Raw genomic sequence first — 22,835 nt, forward strand, 5'->3', positions numbered from 1 at the left:
ATACACAATTACACATGATTTTCTTACTCCCCCCCTTTAACATACCAACCCGCTCCCCCTCCCCCCCTTATGACATAACTCCTGCATACTCTCCAAAAATGGCATGTACTGAAATTATATATTTTTTCCTTGGGATAAACAACTGCACATATAATTTTCTAACCCCCCACCCCCTTTTCTCCCCCTTGGCATACTTTCCCATACTCCCCTAACGTGGTATGTGATAGAATCATAGATTTTTTTTTTCCTTGAAATACACAACTGCACATATTTATCCCCATAAAAATTATGCTTCAAGCACATGCCACGTCAAGCGAGTATTTGAGATGATCCTAAATGTTTGGATGATGATGTAGAAAAGATTGGTCACCAATTTGAACGTATTAGAGTGGCAAATATGAAGATAGGAGGGAGCGGTCCAGCCTACCTTGGGCAGCAAAACGTGGCACACATGAGGGAAGGTTGGTGCTCCATAAACAGACTGCACACCTGTGACAGCGAAGACCCATCTTAATAATTTTGCTTCTAAAGAATAAAAAAATAAAAATAAAAAAATAAAACTCATCAAATCTTAATTATTTTTGACAATGATTCCTCTTCAAGTCTTATATTGTGTCTTGTCTCTTTCGTTTCGTACAATTGTAATTAAAGTTGCTTTAAAGGGTATTTTCAGTAAATCACAGAAAATGGTAAAACTGTATTTCCCTTTTGTTGTCTCTACCCAAAAAGACAATGTAGTGGATAACGGTTGAAGACGCTCCTCACGTGGGCCAATGTGCAGCATTTCTTCGTGAAGATCTTACAGTTGAAATCACATAAATAAAGGGTATTTTAGAAACACAACCCTGTAAATTTTAGAATATTACATTTACCCTTTGTAAAATGGAAGATTAGGTTTACCTACTTTTTTCTTGATGATTTAAGAGTGAAGTTTTGATCTAGTAATTTAAGTATTTAAATAGCATTTTGAAAAGAGTTGCGATATTCATTCTGATTAAAAAAATTCGCTTGATCTATACTTGGTCAATGTGATGGGTAGACAGAATCATAGATCTTTTTCTTCGAGATACACAAACTTAACTACAATCAAGGTGGTAAGCTCTTTAATGTATTTTGCAAGGGTTTCCTATTATCACCAATTTTATAGGGGTATTTTTAAGATACCCTTTAAGGAAAAAAAAATTATGACAAAAATTTATTAAATCATCCTTGTCCAATGTATTACCACCAAATCTCTTTCTTAGAAGATAGGTGCCAGTGATAGAGACTCATGAAAAATGACTCCTAAACAAACATATGATCTCAATTCTCAACTATTAAACATAAGTTAATTCCAAAATTTAAATTTATTACAACTATATGTATTATCCAATAATTAAAATTTCTAAAGGTAGGGTTTTGTGTTCAAATTATTAGGATCGTGTATTTTTTCTTGAATGGCCCGATCCTCACTCTAATTATAATTGTGTGTTCGTTTCAAACTTGAAATTTGCCACTAAGGCCATCTACACAACTAAATATTTGATTATACAAAGGACTTAGTCTTCTGGTTTGTACTCTCGGGAGTTGGGCTGTACTTTTTTTATTATCTATCTACACAAGAATGTTTGGACCACCTAATTATGAACTTGCATGTCAAGAAACACTTATTAGCAATTTATAGTCGTTGGATGCGAGCATTTCTTCCATCATGAACTTGGAATCCATTATAAGATGAGTTTCCATGTGAAAGTAAAGAATTAACTAAAGCTAAGGGTGGATTTATAATAGGGCAACGGGGTCGCTTGACCCATGAGAATTTTTTAAAAAAATTATAAGGATTTGTATATTATTAAGACGATAATAGACGTAGAAAAAAAAATCTACCATTATTTTGCCCACAAGAAATTTTACAACTTGTAAGGATCATATAATAGCCTCAAGTGAGGCGAAAATAAAACTTTTGAGTTTGATAGTTGCCCAATTTCTTACACATGATAAAATCTATTTTTGATAAGTAATACAAAATTCATTCTTTCCACCCGTCATTAGCAAATATCAATTTCTTGGAAAAAAAAAAAAAAAACCATGTCAATGTCATCGTCATCACTAAAGACTTATCTTAAAGACTTGGAGTTGGTTGAACGAATCTTGTCTGTCCATTCAATTTTATTTAGAGACACATCAACTCTAGTATGAAATAAATGAAAAAAATTATTAAGATTCATATTAGGTGGTGATAGTCTCTTATACTAGTTGCTAATCCGATGCAACCCCCTCCTCTATTCAGAGTTTGACTTTGAAGCAGGTAGTCTGCTTCAAAATTTGAAGGAATCATTTTTGTTACAAGACACATGGCGTTTTGAATTTATTTCACGCCTGTACATTTTCGCCAAATTTTGAAATACTTAATTGGAAATGCCACTTGTAATCTAATGGAGAGGGGTTCCTTCAAAATTTTGAAACAACCTACCCGCTTGAAAGTTTTTTTCCCTTCAGGATGGGAAGACTGGTAAAGTTGTAAAAGCAACTTTTAAATCTTAAATTTTCAATGTAAATAATGTATAAATTTAATTTTAAAAGAAAATCTTTCAATGTTTATCTATGTATCTTGTACTGAAGAGGGTTCCTTCAAAATTTGAGGCATGCCTGCTTCAAAGTTTGGACTCTCTTGCTAAGGGCACATGTTAAAGTGCAATAAATAGACTCGAACTAGAATTTCATTTTGAAAATGCAATTTAAAAAATTTATTTTTATCAAAATACCCCCGGATTCCAATTTCCCAGTTGTATTTATTATCATTTTAACAACAAAATCGTTCTAAATATTTTTTTTCAAACTTTTCAGTTACCAATGTCATGATTTTCTCATATTTGGACTTTGGAGTTCTAATTTTCAACAGAAAATTACATAAATTGGCGTTCACATTTCACAGTCCCCATATATCAAAGAATAATTCAAATCCACAGGGCACGAAGCGACGAATGGAAAGGATAGTTTAGTAATTTTATAATGAAAAGTGAAATAAAAATTTATAATATTGACGGCACTAGGGACAAAATAGTAATATAGCGTCTTCTCATCGCCTACGTGTCTATATTACACTGCCACGTCATCATCTAAGCGCCGCTCGTGAATTCCGCGATTAAAATTTCTGCCAACCGTATAATCACTAGCTTCAAGTTCAGAAACGTCTTCATCTCTTCAAAATCGCTCTGATTCCGCAAAACTCGTAAACATTTGCCTTCTCCATTCTTATTCTATATTTCCGAAAATTTTCTAAAATTTAATTTTCTTTTTCGTGAAAAACGATCTGGATTCTGGAATCAACAGATCTGCAAAGAAATTCGTAGCTGTCACGAAATTCTGCCTATTATCGGTTCAGATCTTCGGTTATCAGTCGAAATCTTAAGGTTTCTTATCGAAGTTGTGGAGATTCGATTCAATGTGGTTTTTTGCATTGGTTGTGAGGTTTGAGGTTTTACTTCAATAGAATTTGTAGAGAATTTCTTTGAAACTCTGTAATTTTCTCCTTCTTTTATGCGATTTCATTCACATTCATGCTAATTATAATGAAAATTTTCCTTGTTTAATCGTTCTAGTTTATGAATCTTTTAAAATATTAGGTTTCTTATTTTTCTCTCAAATTTTACTACAATTGACTGATTTAAGCTCTGTTTCTAAGATTTCATTTCAGATCTTCACTCAAACTTCTCAATTATCTTTAAAAATCAAATCTTTTACAATTATTTAAATTTTCTTATTTTATTTCATAAATTACTCTACCTCTCATAAAAAAAAAACCAGCAAATCTCTTCAAATGTACATGAACCACCATTGAAGAACGAATCCCCAGTTCAAAATGACAGAACCAACCAGAAAACCGATTTTACAAAAACCGCCGGGTTACAGAGACCCAAATGCCCCGGTTTCCTTAGCCCCAAAACCACCAATCCGAAAACCACCAATCCCTCGATCTTTCCATCCGAAACCGAAACGCAAGAGTTGCTGCCGCTACTGTTGTTGTTTCTTCTGCATTTTAATTATCCTTCTTATCTTCCTAATCGCTCTCGCTGGTTCTCTCTTTTATCTCTGGTTCGAACCCAAATTCCCAAACTTTCACATACAATCCATCAAATTCTCTCGTTTTAACGTTACTGTTAAACCTGACGGAACATTCCTCACCTCACAAACTATCGTTAGGGTCCAAGCCAGGAATCCTAACGAGAAGATAACATTCTATTACGATCGGATCCGGGTTCGGATGACTGCGGTAGATGATGTTGATTTAGGTTCGGGTTCTATACCAGCGTTTAACCATGGAAAGAAGAATACGACGGTGTTGAAGTTTGGGACACAGGTGAAGAATATGTTGATTGATGATGATGTTGGAACGAAGCTGAAGGCCCGGTTCCGAAGCAAGGAAATTGTGATTTCTGTAGAAGTTCGAACCAAGTTTCAGTTAGGTCTGGAATGGTGGAAGTTGGGAAAGGTTCCGGTTCGGATTTTTTGTGAGGGCGTGAGCTTGAAGAAGTTGGATGGCGGTTCTCAGCCTAAATGCACCGTTAGCTTGCTCAAGTGGTAAGAAATTTGGATTTTTTTTTCTTACGCCAAATAAATAAACCTTTGAATTGGACACTTTTGTATTTAATTATAAACATCACTTCATCATCGTCATCTCATCCCAATGATTTGAGGTCCACCATTTCACTCTATCTTAAGTCACATATTCTATTATTGTATGTATGCTCGAATCTACTTTTATTATTTCAACCTACATTCTTTTGAATCTTTTTTCCTCACATTTTTTTTCAAAATTATTTTGCAATGTGTCAAACCAAATGAGCTATGAGGTTAAATTCTAATTAGGATTATAATTGATTTTTGTTGATCATGTATGAATCATTTAAGTTGACTTCTTCTTAGTTTATCATGCTTTAATGACATTTAATTTTAATAATGTTTCTTGTGATTGGGATTATACTTGATTTTTGTTGACCATGTATAAATTATATAAGTTGTCTTTCTCTTAATTTATTACTTATTAGAATTATTTCTGCAGTTTCTCAAGTAGATAAAATGCATAAGAGTGCTGTTATTCTAATTAGAAAGTCTTATTGTGTATCCTGAGAAAAAGATCTATGATTTTGTGTCCGTTCCGCATCAGTCGAGTATCATTATTCATGAAATAGCAAGATTTTACTGCTGTCAAGTACATTGATCATACTAAGTTGTGAATCAGTTATTTACATCTGAGGAGTTATAATTTGTTTCTTGGTTGCAGGATCAAGATACATTAACAAGATACAGGGGAATGGTTAAAGCGACTTCTACAATGTACTTAATAGAGTTTGGTTTGTGACTTGTGATTTGTATAATCTATTTATTTTATTTAATAACAAACTTCAAATCTTGTTAAATTAGTGATCATAAAGAAGTGTTGAAACTTATAAAAGATCATATAGCATCCATGGAGTTTATGATGATGATAATGACAATTGTGATTGTTGGGTGATATGATGGTAGTTTGCAACCTAAAGGAAACAACATGGGTATATGGATTTGTTGCTTACTGATCACCAATCAAATTTTTGTTGGTGCATCAAAAGTTGGACTAAGATCTTCACAGGTTAGTGGGCCCAAATTGTGCCAGGTGACGAAGAAGAAGGTTTGCGTTCTGTGTTGGGTTTTTCTACCTATGAAATGTTTGGCCCACTCTAGTGGACAAATGCACCAGCCCATGCTTATAAATCTTCAAATCCAGATAGGAGTCTACAAGCATTTATGGTTCCTACACGCTTTAACATCAGGATGTGCAATATGAGGTGTAATCTTGAAGTCACTCCAGCACTTCTCTTAGTGAAATTGACTTATAATTTGATCCTTAGTGCCACCAAATAGTGGCTCAATTTTTCATGGACAAGTAGGCCATTTGTCATTTTTGGTTCATTTGTTCCTTGATCCTCATACAATTAATTATTAGATGCACTGAGCCCGACCCAAAATGAGTACGTGAGCCGATGTTGATAAAATGATGAAGTTGGGTCTAACACAAAGGAATTGGTGGGAGTGGGACTAGCTTTTGGTGTCTTGAATTAAGGCCTTTGTTGTGCCTACTTTTGTTGAATATCAGGGATCACAACATCACATGTCTCCTTTTGTCATTTTAACCATTCTATAGTCTTTACCATCCTTCTTGAAATAAAAATAATTGCAACAAAAATTGGCCAACTTCATTAACAAAAACAGGTAGATAATCTACATCCTTTTTTCCTTTCACTTTTTGGTGAGGAGTAATACCACCAACGTTCTATCCTTCCAATGATGTCGATGGCCACCCAACCATAAGGTGTGGCATCCCTACCGTTGCTATTCTTCACTCAACAAGTTGCTTTTGTATTTCATCATTTCTTTCCCCAAAAGATTTATGAGTCACATTATCATAAGGTTTTCGGATTCGCTAAACAAATTATGTTCCTCTGATCCATTTTGTCTAGAGCCACGAAAGAACACTTACACATGTTTCACTAAGAATAATGATTTTCTAACAATCCCCTACGTCCCTATCACAGAATCGTAGATCATTTACCTCAGGATATGTAGAATCATAAATCTTTTTCTTGTGTATTCCGATGTAAATGATCTATGGTTCTGTGATGAGGGCGTCAGATTATCACGACTCTTTCACTAATTGGATATTTCTTTTAAGGGTTGGGATCCATTGACTCCTGAGAATGACTCATGAAAAAAACACATGATCCCAACCATTTAAACATAAAATCCAATGATTGAGATTTATGAGTATCTTGATAACACAAATCTAGAAGATATTTATCCCGAGGATAAATCTCAATCATTGGATTTTGCATTTAAAAGATTGGGATCATATGATTTTTTTATGAGTCATTCTTAACAGTCAAGGGATCCCGACCCTTCTTTTAATTGGAGTTGTAATTGTCTTTCTTTAAATATGTCCATACTATCTCAACTAACTTTCTCTCTCGATATGTCACTTATTGGTACTATTCCTATACTTTTTTCTAATTGTCTATAAATCCAACTCAACGTCGTCATTTATGCTACACTCAATTTATTAATATAATGCTTCTTGACCACTCAATATTTAGCATCATTAATCATAATTGGTCTAATTGTCGTCCTCTAATAAAGCTTCTCCTCTAATTTAATTAGAATATGCTTATAAGGAAAATGCTGAAGTAACATTGAAATTGACATCATTTAGGATATTACTAACGCAGATGTGTCTATAGAACCATAGATGCTTTTCATCGAGATACAAGTGAGAAGCATCTATGGTTCTGTGCACACCAATGTCCCAATCGATGTCAATTTCATAATCGATGTCAATTTCAATGTTACTCCAGCATGACTCTATTTATAATATGGTACTCCGTAAGTATATCTTGACTTCAAGCATCCAGCCCCAATTCTATGAACATCTTCCTCAATCTTATTTTTAATATATCTTTACTGTTATAATGGGAGAAGGAGAAGTACCATTAGTTCAACATCAAAATTTTAATGGTCATAAATGCCTCCACTTCTATATTTAAATTTTATATAATTAATGATTTAAGATCATTTTTGGTAAAAACCAAAAAAGTACAACTTACAATTGTACACTCACGCTGCATGGTTTTCAAAATTATAGAAGTATCTTTCTTACCATGTAATTTTCAAATACCCTTTAATCAATATTTTAAATTTAAAAAAAATAAAATAAAATCGGTCTTTACTATTATATTGAGAGAAGGCGAAGTAGAAATGGTTAGACACAGAAATTTGGATTCCAAAAATACCTCTATCTTAAAATTTGATTACTTAATGTAATCATGGTCATTTTGGTCAATAACCAAGAAAATTAAAACTCCACGTCCTTAAAATCATGTTGATTAGTTTTCAAATTATAAAAATATTCTTTTTACTATGTAATTTTCAAAACACCCTTCAAATTTTTTTTCAAGCATTGTTCCTCTTAGTCATTGATAGGAAAGTTGTACCCCAACAAGCAGAAAAAGAAGAAATATAATTTAAGCAAATAGCGGATCTCAAATCCCAAACTAATTTAACAATGTCTTTTTAATTTTTAATAGATAAGCTTGTTTTTAATGAGTTAGTAACTTGATACAAGCATGATTCAAATCCAAATCTCTGGTCTCATCACCCAAAGACTTTATTAACTAAGCTAATAATGTCGCAATGTCATTACTTGAGCAACAAAAGACTTTATTAACTAAGCTAATAATGGCACAATGCCATTACTTGAGCAACATGACTTATTCTATAGTAATACCGCATAATTGTGGAGAGATTGTAAGTAAAGGGTGGTGAATACACATTTGTGCTACATAGGGCTGCAACTTGGGCGGATTAGCCCAAATTCAACCCTGTTGATAGTTGAGCTTGGGTTAGAATATCTCAACCCCACCTCAATTTGTGTAAGGTTGAGGTTACATGCAACTCAACTCAACCCAAACTCGATACTATATACGAATATACTTAGCTTTTTATTCCATCTTATTATTATGGCCTGTGTTCAATTGAATATTATTAATATGGGTTTTTGTTTAATATGATTTGTCTAAATATTACCTCTATGATGGATTTTAAGCTTATACATAATTTTATTTACTAGTGGCTTTATTTTTTATGTTGTATTTATTTTTTTAAATATGAAATTTATTTACTAATCAAAATGGAATTAGGGTTATTCAACAAGTCCAATCCGACCAACCCAACTAAACCCCCAAAACTACCTAATTTGGGCTAACCCGAGCTCAACCAAATTTGAGCTTGGGTTAGTGAGCTTAGGCCCGATGGTTGGGTTGAAGGTTTTGCTACTTGGGTTTAGCTTTTCTTTACTTTTCAATCCGCCCAACTCGTCTAAGTTGTAGCCTTATTGCTATGCCACGTGTATAGTAAAAAGGGGATAGCATGGCACATAATTGTTGAGTGACACCACGTATGGGATACCAGTCTAGTGGACTCTAGGACTCAACCTCATCACATGACGTCAATCGACGTGGAACGGCTTGTGAAAGTGCGACGATGATAGGTGGCTACAAAAGACTGGCACAAGTATTTGTGCGCCCATTGTTGTTTTAGGACGAAAATGGTAAGATGAGTAATGTAAGGTCAGGGGACAAAATCATGGAATAATGAGGCGATGCCCAATGAAAGTGTGCCAAATAGTAGGGCTGCCAATGGATCAGTTTTGGATCGGATTAGTGGCGATTTGATACCAATCTAATTAACGATCGAATCGGATCGCAGACCTATCCAATAAATATCAAATCAATCTTTTATCAAATCGGACCTCAATATTAAGATCTAAACATGATATAATAATAATCGGATTAGGTCCAAATTGGGCTAATATATATAAGGGAATGCTAACGTTCAAAACCTTATAGAAACATTAGCATTCTCCAACACTTTATTTTTTCAATGATATTCCTATTCATTTTGTCTTTTAATGAAAAAATAAGGATATGTTGATCATTTATATAATAAATACTCGTTTACATTGATTGTCAAATCATTCATTGTAACAAGACATGCAATTTTAAAGATTAAATGTCCATGACATTTATTATGAAAGAGACAAATATTAATTATATAAATAAATATTTATTATGTAAAAAGATTAATATATTATTATTTTTTTTACTAAATGACAAAATAGGTAGGGGTATTATTGAAAAAAAAAAGTTTTGGAGAATACTATCGTCCCTATGAGGTCTTGGGCGTTAGCATTCCCTATATATATATATATATATATACTTCACATATTTCAATAAATATATCATATAATTTATATATTTTGTAGGATTTTATGAGATGTTTTTATCAGATCAAGATATGGTTGGTTTAAATCTGATCCAATAAGATGTTAGATTAGAACCTTATCGAAAACTAAATATCAATTTAAACCTGAAGTTATTGGATTGAAATGGATCAGATTTCGGGTCTAATCCAACCAAGCATAACCCAAGAGGACTAATGCCCTCACAGGAATATACCTTAAAATGGGTTGGATTTAATTCGAAATCCAAGTGATCCGAATTCGATTTTTAACGGGTTTGATTCCTTCTAACATATCCGAATTAAAATATGGGTCAAATATGAGTTGATATCTCTTGACCCGAGTTGGATACAGATCCATTCCTATATCCGAATGATATATTATTTTATATATTATATGTTATATTTTTATATTTTTTAATATATAATTTATCAACAAAACAAGTATTAAGTGTAGTGGTCAAAGTTTTTCTTCAAAAGGTTTAGGTCTTGAGATCATGTCACATTTTTTAATAAATTACTTTAAAACAATTAGAAATTATCTGACCGATTGAGTCGAATCAATTAATTCGGTCGGATTGAATCTAGATATAATTTAATAAAAATAAAAAATTTGGATATGATTTGAACTAGTAGGATCCAGATCCGGATTTGAAGTCAAATAATAATAAAAAAAAAATCCGAATATGAATATGAGTAGCCACATATCTGACCCATTTTAAGCCCTGCACATGAAGGAGAGCAAGAGAAGAGATATTTTTGATAGTCTTATCCACACCAAAGAAAGATTATGTTGATCAAAGCTTATCCTTGATGTTGGATCCGTTAATCCAAGTTTTGCAAAGCACACAATTTCGTACGGAGATCTATGGTCAATAATACACCATAGAGTAAAACCAAAACCAGTCAAAATATTGCATCAATTGAAGGTAGCCTTGTTACCCTTATTTGACGGTCCAGATTTATCGGTATGTCCTGAGGTAACATAAAGATTAATTAAAGCATGCAATTATTGACCTACAACCGGTTAACTGGATAAAGCAGTTTTGGGTAAACAGAAAAACGCAGATAGCGATCCCAGGGTCGACCGGTTACAACGCGTTTTGGATTTTTAATGTAGTGGGACCCATTTCAGAAATGGCCGCCAATCAGGAATCGATTGAGTATTGTTTGAAGCAAAGCTGGTTATAAGAGAGCTATTATTCCCCAAATGGCTTCAATTCCTCCGTTTTTAGAGGGCAAAAATTTAAGGGCAGAAAGGAGGATCGAAATTCTCAGGTAGACATTTCTCTGTCTTTCTTCTCCTTCCATCTTTTTTTTTTTTTTTTTTTTTGCGATTTTTTTGTGTTTTTGTTTCTGAGACGATCTAGGATTTCTAAATCTAGGGTTTCGCCATGGCTTCAAAGCGGATCTTGAAAGAACTCAAGGATCTTCAGAAAGATCCTCCTACATCTTGCAGCGCAGGTATCATTTTTACTCGATAACCTAGAAATATTACATATGTGATTGATCTTTGTCGATTTTGGTGTTTTATTGATTGTAGAGTTATTTTAAGACTTGATCTGTGAATTATTGTTTGTTATATTTCGTGATTTCTGAAAAAAAATTAATTCAATTTTATTATTTGGTTAAATAGATCCAACTATGCTTGTGGAAGAAAATTGAGTGATGATTTCGATTAATATGTGGATTTATGCAGTAATTCTTCAATTATCTGTTCAATTATTTTTCTTTGATCAGTTTGTGCTAATTGCGAACAGATTTGTTTGCTTACTACTCTTAGATTGGATGTAGTCTACTCTCATCATTAAATGTTGGATGTGTGACAAGCCCAATTGAAAATATTGAATTTTGAGCCCGAGCCCAAGCCCAATAGAACCTCTAGCACTTTCTTAATGGTTCACCTGGATGTTGGCACTCCAGGAGTCTATGTTGTGTGATTTCTTGGTCAAGATATTGAATTACTAGAGAAGCCTATTTTCATTGCAAGGTACCTGTTCGTTTCTAAAGTTTTTGAACTTATAACTTCGTACCACACTTTAATGAGAAGTTATAGTATTGAAGTTTTTCTGATCAAATCTTGAATAGTTCCATGGTAGTGATAGATCATTTGTTATATGTGTAATATATTCTCCATTATATCAAGGGTAGACAGATCTTGGATGGCGTTTTGATGGCTAATGAATGTCTTGATTCTAGGATCAAAAACAAGGATAAGGGGTTAATAGGAAAAATTGATTTACAAAAGACTTATGATCATGTGAGCTGGGAGTTCTTGGAGTATATGATGGGGAGGATGGGTTTTGGTTTGAGATGAATAAGTTGGATAATGAAATGTGTTACGACGGTATCTTACTCGATTCTTGTCAATGGGAGTCCGGCCGATTTTTTAGAGGGTCGAGAGGTTTGAGGCAAGGGGATCCTTTATCTCCCTTTTTGTTTTTGATTGTAGCTGAAGGCTTAGGGAGATTGTTTAGAAGAGCGGTTGACTTAGGTAAGCTTTCGGGTTTTAGGGTTAATGATGGCCCTTTGATTTCTCACCTTCAATTTGCGGATGACACCTTAACTTTTTTGGAGGATTCGAGGGATCAAGTGAGGGTGCTCCGAGTGTTATTGTGTTGCTTCGAGGCTATGTCAGGTTTACATACTAACCTGCAGAAAAACTAACTTTTTGGGGTAGGAGAAGTTAATGATATTCATTGGATGGCTTCAACTCTGGGTTGTGGGTATGATACTTTACCCACTTCCTATTTGGGCTTACCGCTGGGAGCACCCTACAATAGTATCAAAATTTGGGATGGTGTGATTGAAAGATTGGAAAAAAGGTTGAGTATGTGGAAGGCTAATTATCTTTCGAAAGGAGGGAAAGTGACTTTGATCAAAAGTACCTTAATGAGCATTCCGATCTACTTTCTTTCTCTTTTCACGCTTCCGAGGTCCGTTGAAATTAGATTGGAAAGGCTTATGAAGAACTTTTTGTGGAATGACAAGAGTGGTAGGAAGAAGTATCATTTGGTTAGATGGAAGGTGATTTGCATGCCCAAGACAAATGGAAGACTAGGCATTAGGGGTCTTAGATTAGCCAATAGAGCGCTTCTAGGAAAGTGACTTTGGAGGTTTGGCGAAGAGGGGTAGTTTGTGGAGGAAGGTTATTATGGCTAAATATGGGGAGAGGAGTCTAGGTTGGTATAGCGGTGAGTCTAAAATCTCGTATGGGTATAGTCTATGGAAAAGGATTCTGAAAGTTAGCAAGGATTTTGAGCAAGGGATTAGATTCAAAGCGGGTGTGGGGGATAGAATTAGATTTTGGGAAGATTGTTGGTGCGGACCTTCGTCGCTAGCGTCTCAATTTCCATCATTATACGTCTGTTCTGTTAAGAAGAATCATTCAATCCAGCAATGTTTGATTCGCAACAAGTCCGATCCTACTTGGGATTTGGGGTTCAGGAGAAATTTTAATGATTGAGAGCTAACCGAGGTTACATCTTTCCTCGATCTCTTGCATACGCTTCATCGCAACGAAAGTGAACAGGATAGGTGGGAATGGATTAGAGCGAAGGACTCGAGATTCTCTGTTAGATCCTTCCATAAATGGCTCACTCCTATTGCTGAGCGTACCATTTCGGCTTCCATCATTTGGTTCAGGTCAGTGCCTTCTAAAATCTCTTTCTTTGTCTGGTTGGCTTCCCTTGGTAGGATTCTTACGATGAATAACTTGATTGCTCGGGGTTGGATCATTCCTAACTGTTGTCCCCTTTGCTTGATGGAAGGGGAATCTGTTGATCACATTTTAATTCATTGCCCTTTTTCCTATAATATATGGTCAAGTTTCCTAGGTTTATTCCGTATGACTTGGGTTTTCCCTCATAAGTTTTCATCGTTGTTGAAAGAGTGGACCAGTAATGTCTTTCACACCAGAAAACGTTACCTGTGGGCTATGCTACCTTCGGCTATTACTTGGGGGATTTGGAATGAAAGGAATAACAGGGTGTTTAATGGCAAGATTAGAAGCTCTTATACAAGTTTTTTAGAGATTTTGGGCTTCTTATACCTTTGGTCCAAACAAAATATAGAGTTCGTGGGAACTTCGTTTGATGATTTTGTTTTTAGATGGAACTCTTTATGTAACCATTGATGTATTTGCTCTTCTTCTTTGTTGCTTTCTATGAGGCTTTCTTGGCCTCCTTGTATTCTGTTTTTTCTTTCTCCTTGAAATATATTATACTTTTCAAAAAAAAAATATTCTCCATTATATCTAAAAGAGGGCACCATTATCCTTTTTTTTTGTTTTATCTATTTGTGGAATACATTTTTTGGTTTTCAAGTACGTTATGATACTTCTCATTATCTATTAAGATTCAACTTCCGTATACTCACTGATTTCCACATTGTTGGAGTACCTACCAATTTCACTCGGACACTCAAGTTAGGATTTGAACAAATAAGGAAGATAGAAATGAATAAAAAAGAAGCAAGCAAGATAACGAGGTTTTGATCAATTGTCATAATTCTTAGGGAGTTGTTTTTTATCCATTCATCGAGGATCTCCTCTCTATTTATAGACTTTATAGAGTTAATTTTTTCAGTTCTTGTTATCGGATTTCTGTTACCAGTTGTGCAGGTTTTCTTTTTTGGATATCTTTATTCTTTAATTTATGTGGTAATCTTATTGAATCAATTTTAGGTGATCCCTTTCTGTTTCGAATTGAGAACTTTGTTTTGTAATAACTGGCAATAAACTTATAAGGATCTTGGCTTGATTGAATGCTTGGGTTTTGCGAATCTTGTTTTATTAGATCGAGATCTCAACTTATACTTATCCCTTATTTCCAAGAAGGTCTCTCGGTTATATTTATATCTATTTGTAGGTGACACATGGATGCATGGGGAAAAAAATTCTCCCTCTCCTTATGTCTAATCATACAAAGTACTGAGGGTGGTCAATTGTTCTCTTCTACATCAATATTTTTTTCTCGAGCATGCGACTATTCATTCAGCTCGACCATCTTGCAAGCCATCTCTTTCTAGGCACTTATTGCCATAGTGATGAAATTTTAGGCTTTGGACACCATATTAGTAGCTTGCATTTGTCATTTCGAGTACTTGGCACATACACGATCATAGGTTTGTAACTCTTGATGAGCTCCATGACATGAAGTTTTGCTTGAAACACAAAGAAAAGAGTGAGACCATAAGTGGGAATTTAAAGGTAGGAATGCCAATATGCATATAGGTACAAGGCCATCTATTGTCATAGTCACCAAGTGGGGTTCGGGAAAAAGTAGAAAGAAAAAAAATGAAAAAATTGGAGTAGTGTTAGGATAATGTATTTTTTTCTACTAAGAGGTGTTATCATTTATATCACCAAATCCTACTTTAAACTATGAGAATAAATGGTATGTGAAAAAACTCTTGAAAAAGTGTCGATGAAATCACGCCCCACCTCCCCCCCCAAAGTCGTGATTAAATCGCGATTTTTTAAAAAGTCGTGATTTAATCACCTGTCTTTAAAATTGTGATTTAATCATTACTTTTTGAAAAAGTCGGCGACTTTGGTGACTATGTCTATTGTACCCTCCAATCAAATATTCATTCGTTAAGTTTGCAAATATATTTTGTTCTTGGCAACCTCTCATTCAACATGAGAAATTGCATTACTATTGTATTTGTGGGTTGAATTTGTTGTGGTGCCTTTAAAATAATGAGATCATTTAGAATTAGATGAGCAACTAGATAATACTGGTATTTTGAGGAAGAGTGGCATTCCTTTACCCTATTACAAGGAAAATAGTGGTCAGTTATTGCCACTAATGTTTGTCAAGGCGAATGATGCCACACATGATCCAATAAGAGTTATTAGTCGTGAGAATTATCTCTTAACGTATAGGAACTCCCTAATAAAAGGATGAATGGGAAAATGGAGACAAATGACTATTTGCCATAATAAGATGTATGTTTCCTCATTTCATGTGGTTCTCATGCACCATCCAGTGGAGGTGGATTTTCTCAATAACATCATACAAGTTCCCGAGATAGTTTAGGAACATGGGCTGGTCAACTATTTCTAAAGAAAGAGGACTAAAAGGTGAGTATTAAGGAATTAATTACTTTAATTGACTTGGAATGAGGTCATTGATTGATAGTCTAAGAAGAGATCCAAGGAAAATGCTAAAGCCTTTTAGAAAGACTGCTGATAATAAAATGCCCTTTTTGGTGCATGCCCTTGACGTGGATGTCAAGTTCGTTCACGTCCTCATTGCCACGATAGCTGTTAAGTTAAAAAAAAAATAGTAAAAACGAGCTTTTACTATTTTACTCCATCACGAAGCACAAAGCATAACTTGGTAGTTTCAGTGTACCATATTTTTCTCACATATGGACAATTATTCCTTAGTCCTCAATGCCTTTTGATTTCTTCAAAGTAAAGGTACTAAAGTTCTTGTCCATGGTTAGTAGATTTAATACGAAAAATTACCATTTTGATCGGTTCAATTATGAACATGACAATGGGGTGTATGCTAAAAAAATGTCTAAAAACCTGGATTAGAAACCCCAAAAGTATTAAAAATGTACCATTCAGGATCAGATGGGATTCAAATTAAACATAAATGTGGTATTTGATAAAATGTTGACAGATTTGAACAAAAACCCTAGAATTTGTTGATTTTGGACCTATTACTATTTTATGCCAAGAGGTTTTAATGAATGAGGCAAAATTACTAGAGAGAGAGAGAATCTACCTTCGTGAGAGTCGCTTGCTTGAAGAGATCAAAATCAATTTTTTTTTTGAGTTAGATAGAGCCGATATGATGTCAAAGGGAGGAGATTGAATTCTCTGTTTTTGGTACAGATGGAGTAAAACCTTGTTTTTTGACTTTTTTATTTAAAAAAAAAAAACTTAACAACTGGCATGACAATAAGGACGTGAATGGAAACTTGGCATCTGAGTTAGGGGCGTGCACCATAAAGGGCGTTATATTATCATCACTATTAGAAACATACGGTGGGAAAATAAGTCTCTCTTCATTTATGGGTGAGGGGGGACTATTCAAGAAAGATAAAGGCTTCTAATGGTTTTGTTAGGGATGGGAAGAAAACGCACAATGGTTTTTTTTTTTAAAGGATGTGTGCACATTATTAGATTGCGTCTTAAGAAAAGAAAATGATTTACAATCGTTATATTTGTCACAAGGTGATGCATGCTTGAATGAATCTTATGATTTGAAGAAGGTGGAGTTTTGGGGGAACGATTCTTTTCAAACCATGAGTCCAAGTATCACTTAGTGATTCACTTATACCTCGAGCTTTTGACCTTTAAAGATGGGATAAATATAACCTTATATCTAAATCTCATAAGTTGTGCTTAACTTTACCGGAGGTGATAAATTAGGTGCAACAAAGTTCATAATACAAAATGGGAAAAAGGTTGATTATAACCATTTTAAGAAGATTGTCATGTAAATTAAATTGGAAAGAAATCTACAAATATTATCTATCTAGATTTGCTATTAGAAATCTTGCAACTGCAAGGATTAACTTAACAAAGTCTATAACTAGATGAGAGATTATGATAGATAAATGCAGAACAAGTAAAGACTTGTGACAATTGAAGTTATATCCTTGTTATTTTTCTTATTTAATCTTTGCTTTTTCTTACTTTCTTGATTCTTTAGTAGTTTAGTTCTATTTTGAGATTTAGAGTAGAATTGATAGGTACCTAGTAGGTATGAAAATTGAAGAGTATATGAAAGTCAGAGAATGGATCTTCACAAGTATTACGAGGTCTATGGAAAAAAAATTCCACACTATTGATGGGTTATCGCTTCAGTTACTAAAAGATGACAACTTTTTTTGCAAGTGAAATATCTACGTAAACAAGTGCGGAACCAGGATTTTGCTCTGGTGGGGGAAATAGCGGCGGATTTTCTTGCCTACTACTTTTATCTATTGCAATAACTCATGTATTCTCCGAGTATATCGAGAATGAAATATCTATATGCATATTCTCAAGTGGTCTACTATTCAAAAAATAAAAATTAGGAGCATTTGGTGGGATATTCATGTAGGCATTGGTTGTTTTTCAATCAAAAGGGTCTGTACAAATTGTCATGAGTCAAGATGTTCCCTTTCCATTAGTCATGGTAGGTTCTTTTCTGCGTCTTGTTTAGTTGTAATGTCTATTTAGGTTATTACTAGTGACATTAATGAAGTCAAGGAGATCTTGTCTCGTGGCTATGCTAATGTCCATGACTTCGGGCTTAGACCCATAGTTTAATTGGTTTGACACATTGCAAATCAATTTTAAGGTCGTGGGTGTAAGTTCCACTCACCCATAAAAAAATGTCCAAGACTTATGGGGCCGTTTACAACCTCCAAAACCATGTTTCTTCCATAAATAACACTAAAAAACATAACTATTTTGTCATTTAGTGCAAAAAATAAGGGGTTTGTTAATAAATTTTTTTTTGTAAAAAATCATAAAATCTCATCAAGTTGTTTACGAAAATTCTATGTAACATTGACAACTAACCCTTTAATTTTTTGCATTAAAGGAGAAAATTAAATTGCTTTTTACAAGGTATTTATGTAAGAAATATGGTTGTGGAGGATGCTAACATCTCCATGAAGTCTTGGACACATGATCCGTGGACTCATGACAAGCCACTCACATAAACACAAACCAACCCTAAAACACAATCCAACGATCAACATTAGACACTTATCCCATAGATTTGTCATGCATATCTAAGGTAGATCATTAGATTTCGTATTTTAAGGGTTGGAATTGGGGTTGTGTGTTTATACAAGTCTTTTTTCATTTCCACAGATCTAACCCTTTTATATACATGAATACACACGTTAGCTTCTTCCCATACTTTTCTTTTTCAATAATACCTTTAATTGTTGTCTTTTAGTAAAAAAGGTTAAGGTAACATTTTGGTATTTGGATATTAAGTATTAAATGATTGTGCTATAAGTGCCATAAACATTTATATATACTAAAATGTCGATGAGATTTTTATATTTACAAAAGTTTCATTGTATAAATACTAAAATATCCTTATTTTCACTAGAAGACAAAATAAGTAAGGTTATTATTGGAAAAGAAAAGTATGGGAGGATGCTTACATCCATAAAGCATAGCTGGTCCTAATGTCATTTTACTTAGTATACTCGTTTTAGCTATTCTTAATCTATAAACGTGTTTCTTGATTATCTAATATTGACATCCATAAAGCATAGCTGGTCCTAATGTCGTTGTATAATATTTCTTTTTAATGTTTGTGCTTAATTACTCATGCATCCCTGACATTGAAAATTTTGATTAAGTTTCTTTTTTACTTGCATGAAAAATTGGTGCACTTTTTTTTGTATCGGTAAGGTTGTTTTTAATGAGTTGAGTAACTCAGTGCTGGTGGGATTTGAACCCAAGGTAGTTTCATGACCCAAAGACTTTACCAACTAAGCTAGCTGGCACCTACTAAAATTGTTGCACATTATAAATGACCTTTTGTATGGATATTATTTATTTATTCATTTTTCTTTGCATGCGGTGATATTTTACAGGTCCTGTTGCTGAAGACATGTTTCACTGGCAAGCAACAATTATGGGACCTCCAGATAGTCCCTATGCTGGGGGTGTCTTTCTAGTTACCATTCATTTTCCTCCAGATTATCCATTTAAACCACCCAAGGTAACATCTCAACTTAGGTTCTCGTGAAAATTCATTTATATATTTTAATTGTAATCGTATCCAATTGATTTCCTCTAGTTACATGGGTATACAATCCTTTGATGTTGTAGAACATTGTCACCTTAAGTCTAGTTTCCAAAAAGGTCTGACCCCCTGTAAATTGGTTGTATATGTGGCAAGATAGTAATTTTTAAGTGCCTATGTGCTAGTTTACCAAAATCTAGCAGTCACCACTACAGATGATGTGTGGTTTGATAATAATTGTGTAGGCCATATAATTCGCGTGTTATATGAAAAAGTTGAATCTTTTCTATTTTTTCTTATGGCTTAATGGAAAACTTAACAAGAACTTTGAGTAAAAGATTCCATCTGCTAATGGATACAAAATAAAAAAAATGTACAAGTCAACATCTGATTGAGTCTGGTAAACGAAGGAATTGCTTATAGTCTTGTCTAGATGGAATCTTGTCAAACGGCAGTACTAAGAGAAGTGTCCATAAACTGAATCTTCTTAGAGAAGTGTCCATAGTCTTATATTATGAAACTTGCGGTGGGTCTATCCACCACTGTGTTCTACCTGAAGTTTGGAAAGAGTCTGAATGCAGTTAAGTTCATTTTTGCAGGTTGCATTCAGGACAAAGGTTTTCCACCCGAATATCAACAGCAATGGCAGCATCTGTCTTGACATCTTGAAGGAGCAGTGGAGCCCTGCCCTGACCATTTCCAAGGTTTTTGTTTTCTAATTTTACATGTTTATTTTCTACTATTTACCATGCATCCATCATTTATTACCCCTCCCCCCCCAACCAAAAAAAATAAGAAAGGTAAGCCATCAAGTATATAGATAGTGACTAGGACATAACTAGTAGGCAGGCCTGGTTAGTAGTCAACATTTGGTTACTTGTATGCTGGAGATCTTCCCCCTAAGTCAAGAGTCCCCACTTTAATCAAATTGATTCTTGACTTGGTAGATTTGCTGGCTGGGGCCAATTATTATATTGGAGATTCCAGTTTCACACATGTAGGGTATTTGTCTTGGTATTTTTCCATTTATGGATGTGAAGTATTTTATGCTCGCGCAGGTGATAGATGTATAACCACAAGGATAATACCCTTTTTATCTTAGCTCTTTGTGATCTCATGTTTTTTTGTGTTCATGTTGTTTAAGCTAGTTTTTTGTTTTTCGTTTTCAGGTGTTACTCTCGATCTGTTCTCTGTTGACGGATCCAAACCCTGATGATCCTCTAGTGCCAGAGATTGCTCACATGTACAAGACAGATAGGAGCAAGTATGAGACAACTGCAAGGAGCTGGACCCAGAAGTATGCCATGGGTTAAGGTTGTTTATGAGGAGGGCACCTTTCCTTTCCGTTCTGTTCCATTCCGTTCCGTTCTTCTGAATTTGCTCTTTCAGTATTATGTATGTATAATTTGAAAAAGTGTGATCCGTTGTCTGTTCAGTATTTAGAGGGGAGGGTCAAAAGTGAAAGGTCAAATTCTTGCTCTCCATCAAAACACAATTCCTGCTTTTCATTGTTTGTATGGAATTTAATCATTCGGATATCTTAAGAAAAGTAACTTTCTTCATACTTAAGAATTATTTCTATGCACCATTTTTTTCTTGGCTCTGCTCGTGATTACAGAATTGCCACGTGGAAAGTGGGGGGGTAGTCGTCACCCACTTTGGTGCAAGGTTGAATATTACTATTAAATCTGTGATCTGTTTCTTGTCCAACATCAGGTCCTACTAGCGGTTTTTACTTATGTCATCCAGCGAAAATTTGCCGAACTATTCTTTTTGGATGATCGTATTTAGTTGTTTAGTTGGTTAGTGAAAGGAAAATGTTTTTAGTTGTACCATTCAAGGCAGAATTGTTCTTCGGTTAAACCATACTATCCATCTTGTAGGTGATGAGCTGCATCATGGGCTCTCAAGAGAATTGAGTTCGAAGCAAAAAAAGCAATCCGTGTGAAACGATTGGAGGAAAGCCCAGTAGAGCCTAACACAATTCTCGGGAGTGCTAATATGGTATTTGCATTAACACAAAAAGTCCGATGTGTCCATTGAAAGAGCGTTCAGGCACTCTGCATTCTGATAAATCCTTAATAATCACTCTTTTCAGATTGACAAACTTGATTAGGGATTTTTATACATTAAATTCAAGTGCACGCTAAAATGATCAAAATAATCAATCAAGAAAACTGCTCAAATCTAATTACACCAAATTATTAATCAATTTGACATTTGACACAATAAAAAAAAGGTCTGCCAATAGGTTTAGTGTCCCCAATTTTTTTTTTTCCCACCAAACATGTACAAGTGTTAACTTGGAAACATTTTGTGTTTGTGGATGCTTTGCTTGTAGGTTGTTTCAAATGAAGAGCAAAACTCATTACTTCAATCCTCCTTCCCCAGCCCACTAGACGAGTTTGTTGAAACCAACCGAAGCTCAGACTGTCCATGTCTGTGTCTATGTCTATGCCCATGAATAGTTGGTATCTAGAAAGCCGGGTTCGAGAAAAAAACAGAGTATGTTTTCCACTTTTCAACAACAGTAGTCTCAGTATTTATTTTTAGATTATGAAGAATTACGGTAAGTGATTAACAATTAAATCTTGAGCGTATCTGCCATCAGAAAAAAGATCCTTCTCTCCACCATTTGTGTGTACGCGCGTGTGCGAAAGTGCACATGCGTGTGCTACTGCTGCTCCTGCACCACCTATGAAGATGTCAGACTTTTCATGCATTGGCCTTAAAACGGTCCGGTCGTATGATGCTCACATCTCGTGGCCTATAAAATTTAATTACACTTCACTTCACTTCACGTCTACAGGTCAAAGTCAAAATTATCGGCTATATTAATGACCCAACAACGACATCTACCCATTGATCCCCTCAAAGATCAAAACCCACTTTCCTACTAAAATTATGATGACACGTGTCATACTTAAGTGGCCTTCCACAAATCCTAAAAGACCATTTTAGTTTATCAAATTAATAACCATCATATTATTATTATGTAATTCTAATGGCTTCCTTCTACATTATTTTTCTAATTATATTTAAAAAAAAATAATGCTAAAATGACTTCCTACAACATTGCATTCAATATCGTTTTGACGTGAAGATGTGCTTAGAATCATAGATGATTTTCCTCGATATACCAATGAAAAACATCTATGATCAATGTAGATGCGTTTTTCTTCTCTACAATTTTCCTTCCTCTCTGTATTCGGGCGGACCTGTGAATTAGTCCATTCCGACGATCAAGTTAGACATTATGATAATCAAGTCTATAAATCTTAATCTAATTTCAAAGAGAAGAAGAAAAGAACA

General features: G+C 34.5%; 2 protein-coding genes across 2 annotated transcripts; both read left to right on the top strand.

Annotated features, from left to right (window-relative positions):
• Positions 1 to 3,142: 3,142 nt before the first annotated feature.
• On the top strand, positions 3,143 to 5,434 carry LOC147389898 (Late embryogenesis abundant (LEA) hydroxyproline-rich glycoprotein family). The gene is made up of 2 exons (XM_086419545.1): positions 3,143 to 4,560; positions 5,264 to 5,434. The coding sequence occupies exons 1-2, from the start codon at positions 3,842 to 3,844 to the stop codon at positions 5,277 to 5,279; spliced, it is 735 nt and encodes a 244-aa protein (XP_086275671.1). The 5' UTR covers positions 3,143 to 3,841; the 3' UTR covers positions 5,280 to 5,434.
• Positions 5,435 to 10,953: 5,519 nt separating this feature from the next.
• LOC147389899 (ubiquitin-conjugating enzyme E2-17 kDa-like) lies at positions 10,954 to 21,085 on the top strand. The gene is made up of 5 exons (XM_086417588.1): positions 10,954 to 11,082; positions 11,190 to 11,268; positions 19,372 to 19,499; positions 20,123 to 20,227; positions 20,693 to 21,085. Exons 2-5 carry the CDS (start codon positions 11,199 to 11,201, stop codon positions 20,834 to 20,836), a joined length of 447 nt encoding a protein of 148 aa, XP_086273714.1. The 5' UTR covers positions 10,954 to 11,082; positions 11,190 to 11,198; the 3' UTR covers positions 20,837 to 21,085.
• Positions 21,086 to 22,835: the final 1,750 nt, after the last annotated feature.

Source organism: Akebia trifoliata, chromosome 12, assembly GCF_017979445.1.
Source record: "Akebia trifoliata isolate Shusen 1 chromosome 12, ASM1797944v1, whole genome shotgun sequence".
Lineage (NCBI taxonomy): Eukaryota > Viridiplantae > Streptophyta > Magnoliopsida > Ranunculales > Lardizabalaceae > Akebia > Akebia trifoliata.